We start from the raw sequence: 16,146 nt of genomic DNA on the forward strand, positions 1-16,146 counted from the left end.
GGCCAGTGAATCGGGCTTGTAAGTCCAAACTTGGATCTGGTACGCGGGTAGCCAGACGGGAAACCAGCAAAGATGGACATGGATGAATTTATAGAACACCCGACTTTGGAGGCGCTAGAGGCAGCCACCAAATCGGACTTGATAAATATGGCGAAGGAGCTAAACCTCGCAGAGGTGTGGTTGTCAATGAAAAAGCGGGAGGTGCGAAGGGCCATAACTCAGTATTATATTGAGAAGAATGTGTTTTCAGCTGAGGTATTGGAAAATATCCCTGAAAAGGTACCAGCTAGTGGGACGGCTCAGTTAGAGTTGGAGAAATTAAGGTTGGAACATGCAATTAAGTTAAAGCAGCTGGAAGCAGCTGAGAGAGAGAAAGAGAAAGAAAGGGCCGAGAGACAAAGGGAGCATGAGCTCCAGCTAAAGAAGTTGGAGCTGAAAAGGGAGCAAGACAGGGCTGAGAAACAAAGGGAGCATGAAATTCAGTTAAAACAGCTGGAAGCAGCTGAAAAAGAGAGGGAGAGAGCTGAGAAAGAAAAGGAAAGAGCCGAGAAGGAGAGGGAGGCAGAGAAACAGAGGCAACATGACTTGGATATGGAGAATTTAAGGCAAGAGCGAAGAGATCAAGGGGCAGACCGAGAGGAGCGGTTTAATGTTAGTCAGGAGTTGAGGTTAGTACCTCCGTTCGAGGAGATGGATGTTGATAGTTATTTCTTGCTTTTTGAAAAGGTGGCATTTAATCAGAAGTGGCCCAAAGAGCAGTGGGTGGCGTTGTTACAAAGTGTGTTAAAAGGGAAGGCACAACGAGCATATACGGCGTTGTCCATGGAGGAGGAAGAGGCGGAGAGTTATGACAAAGTAAAAGCGGCCATTCTCCGGACTTATGAATTGGTACCTGAAGCGTATAGACAAAAGTTCAGAAATTTAAAGAAAGGGTGGAATCAGATGTATACCGAGTTTGCCTATGAGAAGGGTGTGCTCTTGGACCATTGGTATACAGCAGAATTAGTGGAAGAGGATTTTTGGCGTCTCAGGGAGTTAATTCTGATTGAGGAATTTAAAAGTGGTGTTTCGGAGGATATCCGGATGTATTTGAATAAGAAGCCGAATAAGTCCATCTCCGAATTTGCTAGGTTCACAGATGAATATGCCCTAACCCACAAGACAAAGTTTTCCTTGAATAAAAGTTCCCAGAGAGACCATGGGAACGATAGAGAAAGTCCGCCGGCTGAGGCAGAGGTCCCGCCGGGAGCTAGTGGTAAGATTGAGGGGGAAAGGCAAGACGGCCAGAGATTTCCGGGCTTGACCTGTTTTAATTGTGGAAAGGGGGGACATATTGCATCTAGGTGCTTTGCTCTGAGGAAGGAGACTGGAAAAGGGAAAGCAGCAGTCCCTATAGGATGTGCCGTGGTAATCAGTAAATCGACAAGAGAGCCCCGGGTAGACAAAGTACGAGAAGGGTCTGAGACTTGTATGTCAAACGGAACCATGTCTGTGAGGGAGGGAGACCCACCAGTTCCCGTGCGGATCTGGAGAGACACGGGCGCTGAACTGTCATTGATTAGCAGTAAGGTACTGGATTTTGGTTGCAAGACGGGAATGGTAGCTGTGAAAGGTATAGGCAAAGGGACGGAAATGGTGCCCTTGCATAGGATCATTATAAATTGTGAGCTGGTATCTGGACCAGTTGAAATGGGGGTGTGATCAGAATTCCCGAGAACTGACGCGGACGTCCTTCTGGGTAATGATTTAGCCGGTGGTAAGGTTTGGTCAGCAATGACGCTGACGAGGCAGCCGGTGGAGGTCCCGCCCCTAGATTCCAAGATCTATCCCGCATGCGCGATCACTCGCAGCATGTCGAGAAAGGCAGCTGAGAACGAGAGCAGTTTAAATCCGGCCAGTATCGATTTGGCCGAGACGTTTTTACCGACCCTGTACCACAAGGGTTTAGAGGGTGGTAAAACTAAGAGTAGTAAAGTGAAAGAGAGTAAGGGAGAGGAGGTAGACCTGCCCTTAGTGAGGAGAAAAGTTCTAGAGGCACGAAATAAAGATGAGAAACAGATAAAGCTGTTAAAAGGTCCAGGGTTGGACATGGATGATCTGTCTGGTTTGGCAGAACTGTTTGAAGAAGTGGAAAATTCTAAAGGTGTTCCCGATAATGAAATGACGGCAGTCCTAGATGAAAAGGGTGCCCTTACCTTGAAGAAGTCTGCTGGGTTGGCAGATGAGGTTGTTTCAGCCCGCGGGGTTGAGTTTACTCCGGAAGGGAGTTGCCCAGAGAGTAGCTGGGAGGATCAGGGGAATTTAGAATTTGGACCGGGTACGGGTATTGAAAGCCTGGAAGAGGCAAATGTCCCGTTTGAGTGTGTCCAAGATGTGGATGCACGTGGTACTGAACCTAGTAATGGAGCTCAGAAAAAGTCTGAGGTATTTGATTCAGTTGAAAAGGAATGCAGTCCTTGTGGGTCAGATGGACTGGGTTCAGTGAAGAAAGGGTTAACCTTGGTAATAGTGGGAAGAGAGAGTTCCCAGGTGTTTGTGTTCGAAGGTGTGGTAAAAGTCAGTGAGGAGATCAAAGGTGGTGAGATGAATATTATTATTGAAGGAAAAGGGAAATATGTAGTTCCCAAATTGAATGAAGAAAATTTAAAGGCTGGACTGATATCAGAAGCAACAACCAGGCTACAGAGACAATGGCGTGGTACCACAAAGCCTGTGAATCAATTACAGGTTGAGTTGGAAGGTAAAGGGGCCCCACACGCTATTGTTATTCCAGAGTGTGGTGTAAAAAGGCGGAATTTGAAATGCTATTTGAACAAAGAGTTTAAACTGAAAACTAATAGCCTCAAGGGTCCTGAAGAGAAAACTAGCAACTTGCGTAAAATTAAAGAATTGGCTGGAAATTCGGGAAATGGTCTAAGTTTGGAACACATTGTTGATAAAATAACTCCTATGAAAGGAGCGGGCGAAAGCCTATTTTGCCAGGGTGCACAAGCTCCCCACGTGGGACTTAACCGGAAAAGAGGCTAGGGTTAATGGGGACGCCATTTTTAAATAGCAGAAGCCGGTTTTACAGGATTTCGACAAAGCATGTGGATAATAAAGACAACCCCCATGGAAGCTTGACTGTTAAGTTTGAAAGTAACATAAAGATTAGTATTTTGCATGAACTTTTGTAGTATACACGTAAGCTAAGATCACAACTCTTTAGTTTTGTTTGCTGAAGGAAAAAAAAATAGGTGGTTATTAAATTGGAGTCTGATGCTACAAGACTTTAGTAAGGTACAAGATGTTAAGATATTAAAGGAAGTGACAATGTAATTGTTAACTGTTTAGATGCTGAATTGAATGTATAACTGTATTACTCTGTAGTTAAAAAAAAAGCTTTTGTATTGTGTTAGATTCTAAAATCCTGTAAGACTCTGTATTACTTCGTTTTTACCGATGGTAAAAACGTGTTAAAGAAAGGGGGTGTTACGCCTGTGCCCCCTCCTTTTTGAGAATCGCAAGATCGCTATTAATTCAGGTCAGGAGACCCAGGAAATGAGAGAGAGACGTTTGGAATGTCCTGGCCCTCAGCGATACAAAGCAACGGGAAGCGGTCATTGTCTCTTGGAGACGGAATTGTGTATTGAGCGCTGTGCTATTCATCAATGCCCTCAAGGAATCAGGCAACGTGGGCTGGTTGGGGGATGGCATCCTCCCCAACCTGATTGACATCTGAGACCCCGTGAGTAAGGATAAAAGAAGGTCTGGGGAACAACCCCTTAGACATGCACCAGGAGAAACGCTAGAAGTTCCATGACAGCGTTTAATAGCGACAGCCGGTGGAGGGCCCACGTGTGTCCTTTCCCATTGCCCCGGGATTGAGGCCCTACCATGGAAGGCGGCTTAGCTAAGGAAGAGATCACCACCGACGCCATTTCGAAGGATCGACATCATAAAACGGAAAACCGGGCAAGTTCTAAGCCTCCATCTCTCTCTCCAACCAAAAGCTGCAGCTTGAATGAACTTGAGTGACTTTTATATTTCCATCGGACAATACATTATCCCCTAGACAACGATAGAGCTATTTCTTACTGATTATTATTATACCTGCGCTTTTAGATTTAGTATTGATGACGTATATTATCTGTATGTTTGCATTGATATTATTTTTGTGTATTTTTATCAATAAATACTGTTAAAAATAGTACCATCAGACTTCAACGGACCTCTCTATCTTTGCTGGTAAGTGACCCAGTTACGGGGTACGTAACACAAGGAAGACCCTAGTCTGTGACGCTTGTTCATACCACTGGACCTGGATATCTGAGTTCAAGGGAGTGGATCTACCCCAGTGCAACAGCTTTTCTACTTCAAAAACCTTTCTTTCCTATCATTGTCCAACACAACGGACAACCACCATTTTATACAAAGGAGGAAATGGTGGGAGAACAGTTGTGACCTGTTTCTGCAGTGTTGGAGGTCTAATCATCCTTAGATAAATTCCTTTACTGGCCTTAAAGTTCGTGTGGAATAATTCATTTATATAAAATGCTAGTGAAAATGGACAGCATGAAATTCACTGGAGAACTTTGTAGAAGACTATGAAGTCAAGCCCTTGGTCATTTAGGTATAAATTTCCTTCAATAAAATAATTTATAATGACAAATAATGCTACCACTGTCCTAGTCTGAGAAATCAGTTTGGAACTTGCAGTATCATCAGTTTCAAAGCAAAGGATAATCAAAAGATAAGGTGAAAGGTTATTTCACAAAAATAATCAATAAAAGGCACAGCCAAGCCTATGCCTGCAGATTCCTAACATCACCTGCAGTCCTCACTTTGTTAGGTTGTCAGGATGTCTTGAGATTCCAACCAAAATCTGTTGTTTTCCCAGCTGCTTCTAGCACTAATCACTAAGAAAGCTAATTCAAAAGGTACCAGGTGTACTTACTTGTTCCGAGGAAGAGAACTTCGTACGTTCCATCCATTGAGCTCACTTGCACTGCGACAATTTTGGAATACTGTGCATTTCTGGTTATCATCCTGGGCTGACCATTCATCGGGTAGACAGCTTGCTGCATGAGCGGGTGACTTCGGCTGAAACGCAGCACGTCGTCAGGTAAATGCAGTGAACTCTCGATCGAATGGTTCCTATGCCAGTTAGTGATACACTGTGAAGGAAAGAGAGGATAATAAAAAGCTTGGATTTTCAGTGTTACATCCTGCTCTTTCTCCAACAAAGCTCAGACGGTGTTAGCTTGCAAACTGGCAATTGTGTGCTGGAGAAAAAAGACAGTTAAAAGTTTGGGTATTTCTTTGCATGTATCGATATGTCATCTACATGCATGTCAGTATATGCAGTATTTGTCCATGTATGTTCATGTGCTCACTCAAATGCTCAGTTATGCTTGTACTCATATGTTCTGTGTTACACTAGTGGATGAATGAACATGCACAGAGATACTAATTCATGATTCTTTAATCCTTTATTGAGTGTGTTTCTACTGTGTTAATCTGTTTGCCCTTTTATGGGCATTATCGTTTTGCTAATATGAAATACCTACCTACAGATGAAGTTTGCTCTCCTCTGAGAAAAAATTAGAAGATAGAAGTCAGTAAACGATAGATCCATTAGCCTAATATCTTGTTAGACTCTATAATAATGTACAGTGCTAACTTGAGAAAATGGAACTGATTTATGAGACTGAAATGGTGCTTTAAGTTTAGGTCATATTTAATGAGCTAAATTGCATTTTATTCAAATAATTAAGCAGGCAGGCAAGAAAGACTTGCAATTCAGAAGATCAAATATTGAACTGAGCACCATATACACTTTCCTGCTTTTCTTCAGAATTGGTACCATGGATTTCTGCACCCAGAGCATTTGGCGCCATGGTTAATGGTTCATGGTGCAGCTCGAGGTTCAAGTCTCACTTTACTTCATTGTCACCAAACAATTGATACTAGAGCGTACAATCATCACAGTGATATTAGATTCTGTGCTTCGCAGTACAAATCGAAGTCAATATAATAAAAATTTAAATTATAAATCATAATTAGAAAATAGAAGCTTTTCAGTATCTGAACTGGGATTTGAACCCACAGCCTTTTGACTCAAAAGTGCGACAACTACTAATCAGACACTATTGACACTTTAATGACGTATGCTACTTTAGCTGGAGGAGTGATCGTCGCTGCAATTTAATGACTCCAGCTCCTGGCCTATACAAAATATAAACAGAATGCATATCAGATAACAACTGTTGGAACCATGCATCTGTTCTCTATCTGCATTGTATTCTGCGTTGCACGTTTATTATGGTATCTACTCACACGAGCGGGGCGTGGTAAAAGCAAAGTGACTAAGTCACATATTCGTGCTTTGCTTGTCGCAGTTTGTCGTAGCTGGGGGCCGACAGATGTTGTGTCTTTTTCTGACCCCTCAATAATGCTCAATTATGCTTAACTTACTCTTAAGTTTCACCGCCTCAAGACTGTATGTTTGCTAATTGCTAATAAGGGATTGACTACATATCCTCAACTTTTGGATCAATCATTATTGGAGTGAAGACACGTCATGCAAGTGTAACAAATCCACAAGGTCACCGTCAGCGGCAACTGTTTTGGTTTGGCCACTACAAAAACCCTTTTAACCACAGTTAAAATTCCTCAAACTGAAGGCATTGCTAAGACAATGGCTAAGCAATCAAAAACCGAAAATAGAAATAAAGGTTATTGTATTTGAATTGGAAGGTACTGTGTTCATTTTTTTTATAGTTACTCAGGTAACGAAGTAGAGAATGTCAAGTCCAAGATGGCAATGATACAATATAAAGTATAATATAAAATGAGAGTGAGAGACACTATGAATTAAACAAATGAACTAAATTATTGCAGATGAATTTCAATTTAGATCAGTATGAGATCAGCCATTTTTGGTCTTAAAAGGATAGATCTGTGTACATTTTAAATGCAGGGACATGACAGGCCCAAACAGATTAAAAAGTCAATATACACTAAAATGTTGTGGTCCAGAAAATTATAATCAGAATGCTCATGAGACATCAACCTTCATAATTAAACGCTGGAGTAGGAGTAGGTGAGGTTTTGCTGCAGTTACAGAGCCTGGGTGAGCTTCCACTGGTGTACACCTGCAGTTCTGGACACATTGTACCCTGATAAAGAAAAAAAGCACAGCATAAAACTTTACCAGGGCTTCAAGTTAAATCTCAAAGAAACATAAATTGGACATATTCCTGGGATGAGAGAATCTAGGCTTTATTGTTTTTAAAGGAACTGATGGGATCTAAGAGGAGAACGTTTTCAGTTGGTGGAAGAATCCATTACAAGTGGTTATATGACTGAAACATTCTAGAGAGAAAATGAGGAGCATTTCAGCATCAAGGTGTGTCGGAAGAGTGCACTCTCTCCCAACCAAAACAGGGGATGCTAACTGAACTTATAAAGTTGTGAAAAGGGCAGTTGATAGATCCTGGATACAGATCTCACTGAATGACAGAACAGATTTGAAGGGTAAATGGTTTACTTCTGTTCGTAATAGTGGATGTGCACCTGTGACAAAATCTGTTTGCTCGTATTATTGCCTTTTCAGTCAGTGCATACAAACACTCCGTGACACTTTATTAGGTACACCTGCTTGTTAATGCAAATATCTAATCAACCAATCACGTGGCAACAAAATGCATAAAAGCAAGCAGACATGGTCAAGAGGCTCAGACCAAACATCAGAATGGGAAAGAAATATGACCTTAGTTTCAGACTGTGGAACGGTTGCTGGTGTCAGACACGGTGATTTGAGTACCTCAGAAGGATCTTCACACACAACAATCTCTAGAGTTTACAGAGCAAGAAAACAGAAATCATGCAGTGAGCGGCAGCTCAGTGGGCAAAAAGGCCTTGTTAATGAGAGCTGAGAGGAGAACGGTCTGACCAGTTCAAGCTGACAGAAAGGCGATAGTAACTCACATAACCACACGTTACAACAGTGGTGTGTGGAAGAGCATCTCTGAACACACAACACACTGAACAGCAGCGGAAGACCACACTGGATTCCACTCCTATCACTAATGAAGAGGCCACTGAGTGGATAAAAAATTATGCTGATGCTTTTAATAAACATATTGACAATAATAAATTAAAAGCTAAAAAATTAATGTCTCATAAATTTACACAACTCTGCTCTATACTTCCAACCCTACTGCACTTCCATCTTTTGATCAACTGGTTGATCACCACTGCAACAGCTATCCAATCTGAACAGTTCATTCTCATTTACTTAATGTGTGTCCCTTACCGAGCCGGGTCTTGGAAATGGAACTTGCCCTTTATACTGAACAAAGGCAGAACAGTCGGTTTTGTATTCTTGATATGGTCCATCCAGAGCTGCACGGATACTTTTGATGTCATACGTACAAACTGCAGACAGAGAATTGCTCCTAAAGTTGAAACAGCAAACAAACAAAAAATCAGCAAAGTTAGAATTACGAGAAGGATGAGTTTCATTTGTCATGTATACATCAAAACGTACAGTGAAACGCATCGTCGGCAGGGAGGACTGTAAATCCAGCCGTGGAGGATTTTTCTGAGCAACCTGCCATGCTTCCAATGCCAACAGAGCAAGCACACAACTCACTAACTATATGTCTTTGGAGTGTGTGAGGAAACCCACGATGAAGGAGGCAACGCTGTGTGGGCTGAAATTACAATGTTAAAATTGCCCTTTCTCCAACTCCTAGCCCAGCTATTTCATTTGCCATGCACCTGCCACTGTCATTGTGTTTTCGACATATACACTCTGATGTATATCAGCAGGTGGCCCTTCAGCCCATCTAGTTCATGCTGAACCATTTAAACTGCCTACTGCCGTCCACCTGCACTGGGACCGTAGCCTTCCGTATCCCAACCATACAAGTACCTATCCAAACATCTCTTAAATGTTGCCGTCAAGTTCATGTGCACTACCTGCACTGGAGTTCATTCCACATTCTCAAGACCCTCTGAGAGAAGACGTTTCCCTCTTGTTTCCCTTTCACCCTTCACCCACGACCTCTAGTTGTAAACCCACCCAACCTCAGTGGAAAAAGCCTGCTTGCACTTACCCTATCTGTACCCCTCATAATCTTGTTTACCTCTCTCAAATCTCCCCCTCAGTCTTCTACGTACCAAGAAATACAATCCTAACCTATTCAATTTTGCCTTGTATCTCAGGTCTTCCAGCCCAGGCAACATCCTTGTAAGTTTTCTCTGCACTCCTTCAACATTATTTACATCTTTCCTGTAGGTAGGTGACCAAAACTGCACACAGTACTCCAAATTAGGCCTCAGCAATCTCATATACAACAGCAACATAACATCCCATCTCCTGCACTTAATATTTTGATTTATGAAAGCCTATGTATCAAAAGCTTTCTTTACAATCCTATCAACCCATGGTGCTACTTTCAATGAATTATAGATCCGTATTCCCAGATTCCTTTGTTCTACCTCACTCCTCAGTGTCCTACCAAGACCCAATCTGATTGGTCCTACTGAAGTGCAACACCTTGTACCTGCCTGCATTAAATTCCATCTGCCATTTTCAAGCCCATTTTCCAGCTGATAAAAAAATAAACAGCATAGCTCTACTGATGCTTCTTATGTGATGAGACCTGGGTGATGACAGGGAGTTCAGTAGTCTTACAGCCTGGGGGAAGAAGCTGTTTCCCATCCTAACAGTGCCATGATACCAGCTGGGGACACTATAATCATGCTCCTATAATAATTGGTTAAAATGGTTGGGATGGAGAGGGAAGAGCCTTCCTCACCTCAGTCTCCACAGGAAGTGTAGATGCTGCAGTACTTTCTTCACTAAAGAGGAGATGTTGAGGGACCAGATGAGATTGTCAGTTATGTCCACTCCCAGATACTTGATGCTCCTAACACCCTCCACAGAGGAGTTGTGTATGTATCGTAAGAAGTGGTCAGCTTACACCTTCCTAAAGACCACATTCATCTCTTTGGTCTTGTCCACCTTAAGGCTCAATTTGTTGCATTCCCACCTTTTTACCAGCCATTCTACTTGCTCACTGTATGCCATCTCAAGCTTGGCTGTGGACTACTCAAGGTAAATACATATACACAGATTTTTTTCTCCATTCCTATGCTTACACCTCTCCTGGAGCTAATCCCTGGGGTTTTGATGTAATCCTCCAAAATCCTTCTCCAGAGCTAATGAGAGTGGGGCAGAAGAGGGCTGCATGTAAACTAAATGCCAGAGTTCAACAACAAGGCTCAGGACACTGTTTTACCTGTGGTCTATTTACACCCAATGACTTGCAATGTGCAGATGGTCTAGCCTACTCTACCCACTGCAGCCTTACCGCATTACAACCATCTCCTGAGGTTTTCCAGTTAACCAAGAAGCAATAGTGGAATAAGACAAAAGAGAAACAAAGACACTTCTCTAATTAAGTCTCTCATGTCAGACAGTGGCACCACAGGGTTAGTGCAGAGGCAGGATGTACAAACAGGGAATTGCTGAGTTGCCTGCAGATGGAGCAGAAGAAATGGACAGTGCTGTTCCTGAGAGGCATAAACATTTCTGCTCCAGATGTTTCATCCACTAGAAACAGTGCAGAGACGAAGGCTGATGAAATCTTTGAGGCATCTGTTGACTTGCCAGAAAACTTGTTTGTAATGTAAAGGAACCTAGCTTTGGGCGAGGGAAGTGAAATACTCTCCTGATTTGTGCTTGACCTCACTACAGCGGTTTCCACTCATCATCACCATTTTATATCTGTGCCACCCCCCCCCCCCCCCACTCCCCACCTATCGTCCCCCAGGTTCCACTTATCACCTGTCCTGCTCACCTCTTTATACCGGCTCTCCTCCCTCTCTACCCTCTCTGTCCTGATGCTATGTCTTGACCCAAAACATCAGCCATCCATTCACCTCCACGGATGCTGCCAGTCCTGCTGAGTCCCTCCAGCAGCCTGCGGTTTTTTTTTGCTCCAGATTTCAAAACTGCGATGCCTTGTATCTCCACTAACTAGCTGGAGTCACTCCCCATGTTTCAGCTAACATGGGGAGAGTGCTGTACATTTCCCAACTGGCACAATGTGTATGCAGGCAGTGGCACCCACTACCAGGGGTGAGAAGAGCTTGCTTGGGGAGGGAGGGGGTGATGATGGCAGTGAAGGCTATCAAAGATCCAAATCTCATTGTGCTTGTAGCAACAATCCTGGGAGTTGCCACTTAGCAGACATGTTAAGATTTTAACCTTTCCCAGCAAATTAGACGGTGCTGCCATGCTGCAAGAACACATTGCCTGGAGAAAATTCTCACATCACACTTGTCCCAGCTCTATTATCATTCTCCCCAAAGATAAGAAATAGGTTTGCTGCTGACCAAATATTTACCTCACAACTATTTCTGAAAAACCAGAGGAATGTACTTCAGGTTGCTGACAAGCTTTTTTTTAGTGTTTTGGTATTTTTAACTCAAGATCACAAGCATCATATAAAATCCTCTAGCTAAAGACTGGAAGCAGATAGTGACTTCTGCTCTCTGAGGGTGCCCTTGCAGTTCCTAGTGTTCACTTTAGCCCAATTTCTGAAACCTCATCTGCTGCTCTTTCCACAGATCATCCTGACCTGCAGTGCATTTCTAGTTGTTTGTTTGGAACGTGTGCCTCCAGCCCTGTCATCATCACGGCCCAAGAGGACCAGGCTCCAAACCTGCATTCGCCAGTGATACCAGCAGAGGGAGAGAACCTGCTGAACTCTGAGCTTCTGCTGGATCTCAAAGGAGAGTAGTGGGTGCGTGGAAAGGTGGTCGAGGCAGATACAACTGGGTCTTTTAAGAGACTCTTAGATAGGTATATGGAGCTTAGAAAAATAGAGGGCTATGTGACAGGGAAATTCTAGGCATCTTCTAGAGTAGGTTACATGGTTAGCACAACATTGTGAGCTGAAGGGCCTGTAATGTGCTGTAGATTTTCTATGTTTCTATGTTCTAAAGGGTTTGTAGGAGCCAGGTATCTATTTTCTGTCTATTTGTAGTGTTTTTGTGATGTGTGTTTTGTAATAGGTTACAATAATTTACCACGTGAGTTGGGGTGTGGTAGAGTAAATGAATATTGCCACGTACAGTGTCAATTCACTCAGTCTCAGATTTGCTTTTTCAAGCAGCTGCTACAGGGTTTGTCAAGTGATGTACACACCTGTCATTACTCAGGTAGGAAGGTGGCAAGGGGCAGGTCAGACATTCACACCCGTTTTTCTCTTTGTAATTTAAGGCTTCCGCCTTGATGAAGCTGCTTATCTTTGTCACTTCATGTTCCTGTCCAGGACACCACACAGCAAGAAGGGAATCCAGAGTCTTCCAAACACTTTTAAACTTACCACTGTGAGCTGAATACTGCATAAAACACAGTGCTGGTCCAGTTCCCAATGTCTCGCTGCAACATAAAGATGTCCTGAATCACATCGAAGTAAAGCTTGTTCGAAGGATCACGGCATACGAGTGAAGTCTTCTGGAAACTTGTCCACCGCCTCTGTAGATTCTTCAGCCCACCAATATCACCCTGCGGACAAAGGTCAATAGAGATTCTGAGAAATAAAGTGGGACAGTTAGTGTTAACAGTTACGCTGATTATCACATGATTGTATTAACGGTGGTGTGCAGATGTGTCCACATACAGAACAGGTTTGATTTAATCACGGCTGGTTTGTGACCCATCTGTCTATTTTACACTACAGTTTAAAAGATATACTGTCAGCTTGAAACATTCTCTGTGCTCACCCTGCAGTCTACAATACTTCCTATGTGTCACACTCCCTGTGTTTACCTAGTGACACTTGCTGTGTTTACCTGGTAGTTTTCAATTGTGCCTGAATGGAACACACTGTGTTGGCCCCGAGTTTCATCTCTCCATTTTACTGATGTCCATTTTCACTTCACGAAAACACATCAGCTCAGCTTCACACTTGCCACTGATCCTCTGTGTTCTTCAAAAGCAAATCTGTGAAGCTGGAACTGAGACCATTTCCTCCATCCAACCCAACCTCACCTACGGGCAAAGCCACATCCCAGGGAAGGAAGCCAAACTATCCCATCAGCACACCATTCAATATATGACCTACATATTCAGGTATTTCTACAAGTCTCTGACTAAACTGGGAATGCCTTATGGAGATATTTTCCTAATGAGAAAGTGTATAGGAGCAAGGTATATCAGCTAGTTGAGCGGTGTCACAGCAACAACCTTGCATTCAACATCAATAAGATCAAAGTACTGATTGTGTACTTCAGAAAGGGTAAGATGAGGGAACACACACCAGTTCTCGTAGAAAGATTAGAAATGGAAAGAGTAAGCCATTTCAAGTTTCTAGGTGTCAACATCTCTGAGGATCTCGATGCAGTTATAAAGAAGGCATCAGGAGTTTGAGAAGATTTGCTATGTCATCAAAGACACTTCCAAGTTTCTGTAAGTGTACTGTGGAGAGCATTCCAACTGGCTGCATCACTATCTGGTATTGGTGGGGGGGCACTGCACAAGATCAAAATAAGCTGCAGAAAGTTGTAAACTCAGTAAGCTCCATCATGGGCACTAGCCTCCCCAGCATCCAGGAAATCTTAAAGGAGCGATGCCTCAAAAAGGTCACATCCATCATTAAGGACCCCATCACCCAGGACATGCCCTCTTCTCATTGCTATCATCAGGAAGTGGGTACAGAAGCCTGAAGGCACAAACACAATGATTCAGGAACAGCTTCTTCCCCTCTGCCATTAGATTTTTGAATGGACATTGAACTAATGAACGCCCAATCTCTTACTTTTTTTTCTCTTTTTGTACCATTTATTTAACATTTTAAAAATAATATATGCTTCTTACTGTAATTTACAGTTTTATTATTTATTGCAATCTACTACTGCATAACAACAAATTTCATGATTTATGCCAGTGATGTTAAACCTGCGTCCGATTCTGATTGCATTCATGATGCTGCTAATTTAAAGGAGAATGGGTTTATCTTCATAATATGTTTATCATGTCACACTTCCAAAAGAAATCTTATAATTGTCTAAAATATAAAGAGCTGACAAAAAAATACAAGAAAATTAAGTTGCATCTAATTGATTACCACATCTTTAATTACTCATCTTTTTCTTGCCAGGGAGTCATTGAGTGAATTTGAGAACCAAGTGCCAATAGAAAGGAACTGTTGAGAATTGTTCCCAGCAGCTGATTGATTACCTTGCAAACCTTGACAACTCTGGAGACTCGCAGTTTAGTGTAGTAGTTAAACTCCTTGCTGACCTCGCTGAAGAAAAAATATAGTTTGTCATCATCGCCCACTTCACTTCCTAAACTCTCCTTCACCAGAGCTGAGCCAATGAAAGCTGGTTCTGCAGGAGTTGGGGAAAGGCATCTCAGTTTCCATTGTTCATGGTGCACAATATGGATACATATCAGAGTAGCAGTAAAATAGGAGGTGTGGAACCATAATCCATCTTAAGTAGAAACATGTATTTTATTAAAGTCTGAAAGCTTTTTATTTGCAAAGACAAATGAATAGTAGGGGTGACAGAGACTTGTAAAATAATGGCAGGTTTTTTACAAGTTCCACAAAACTGCATTACTTTCAGTTTTTCAGTTCAACTTTCAGTTCAATTTCAGTTCAACCAGCAGCTCTTGATCAATTGCACACCTCTCAGACTACCGATGCACCCCACAGCCACATATAGTATTGTAATGTCAGTGCAGCCCCAGCACAAGGGGTCCATCTGGAGCCACGCGTGGGCCAGACTAGACAAAGATAGTAGATATCCTCCACTGAATGATGTTAGTGAACGAGATTAGCTTTTATGACAATCCAGTAGATTTTCATGCTGACCTAATTCATGTCCAGATGAAGGGTGTCGGTCGAAAGCATTGGCACATCCTTCACACCCACAGATGCTGCCTGGCCCACAAGTTCCTCCAGCAGATAGTCTGTTGCTCCAGATTCCAGCATCTGTTGTTCTTTATCCACCCCTCCCTCACTGAGCTCTTGAATGGTCCTCTTGTACAATAAAATAGACTCTTGACTTCACAATCTACCTCGTTACGATCAGCCACCTTGCTGTTTACTTGCACAGCACTTTCTTTGTATCCTTTACACTTTATTCTGCATTGTTATTGCTTTACTCTGTTCTACCTCAATGCATTGTGCAATGACTCATTCTGTATGAACAGTATGCAGACAAGCAAAAGCCTGTATCTTGGTACATCTGACAATAATAAAGCAATTCCAATTCCCAGCCCAGGTTCAAATTACTACCCAGATTTAAGTTCCACAGTTGCTCAAATGCCATTTGAATTCAGATCTCAAGACTGTTAGTCCAGATCGTCAGACTAGTCCATTTTGCTATCAATGTACACTGACCTTACATGATATTTTTCACTACAAGAAAAAAATCACTGATTGGTCTGTAAATTGACTCAGTTTGCTGATTCTGGTGAGGTCAAAGCAGCTGTGATGCAATACTGGTCATACTGGATTGGTGACTGAAATACTGCAGGGTGAGTGAAGGAGCTGAAGATGATCTCATGGGAATACAAAGAAACCGTTCCACAGACAAGATTCCCCAAAGCATCAGCAACAGTGATGATGTTACAGTAAAGCTCTGACAATGCAGTAGACTCAGGACTTGGCTGATGCAAGTCTGGCAGATTTTCCAGACTATTATAATGAATGCTATTCAAGCCAAATTTAATTATTTCCTTAATGGCTTTATCATAAATGTTTGCAGTGAGGCATAACTTTCAGGGGTATGCAGAAGTAAAGCCCTAGTGGGTCTTGAGGTGGGGTTGGGGGTTATGGTAAAGGTTTGGGTTCCGGGGGTTGGAAGCTGAGAGTTTGAGGGACACGTTACTTCATGAGGTAGGTGCCAAACCACTGGGTTATCAAACAAGTCAGAGAGCAAATCACTGCAGTTTTCCGGCACTTGTTGTAAGGCAGTGCTTCTGGAGTGTTGTTATAGCAGCCAATTATTTTCATAATGAAAGAAATCTAAACACAAGTCAATTCTTACCATATGGGTGGCATGTCAGCGTAATGGTTAGCACAATGCTTTACGGTACGGGCGGCCCAGGTTCAATTCCCGCCACTGCCTGTA

General features: G+C 42.6%; 1 protein-coding gene across 1 annotated transcript in view; it reads right to left on the minus strand.

Moving 5' to 3' along the window:
- The window catches only part of LOC140739458 (semaphorin-4C-like), a 65,935-nt gene that overhangs the window by 14,604 nt on the left and 35,185 nt on the right, over positions 1-16,146 (minus strand). The window contains exons 7-10 of the mRNA XM_073067769.1: positions 14,243-14,394; positions 12,387-12,568; positions 8,300-8,441; positions 4,937-5,156 (exon numbers count right to left, since the gene is read on the minus strand). Of these exons, the coding sequence (XP_072923870.1) occupies positions 4,937-5,156; positions 8,300-8,441; positions 12,387-12,568; positions 14,243-14,394 (696 nt within the window). The remainder of the gene's footprint in view (positions 1-4,936; positions 5,157-8,299; positions 8,442-12,386; positions 12,569-14,242; positions 14,395-16,146) is intronic.

The sequence above is a fragment of the Hemitrygon akajei genome, chromosome 15 (assembly GCF_048418815.1).
Source record: "Hemitrygon akajei chromosome 15, sHemAka1.3, whole genome shotgun sequence".
Lineage (NCBI taxonomy): Eukaryota > Metazoa > Chordata > Chondrichthyes > Myliobatiformes > Dasyatidae > Hemitrygon > Hemitrygon akajei.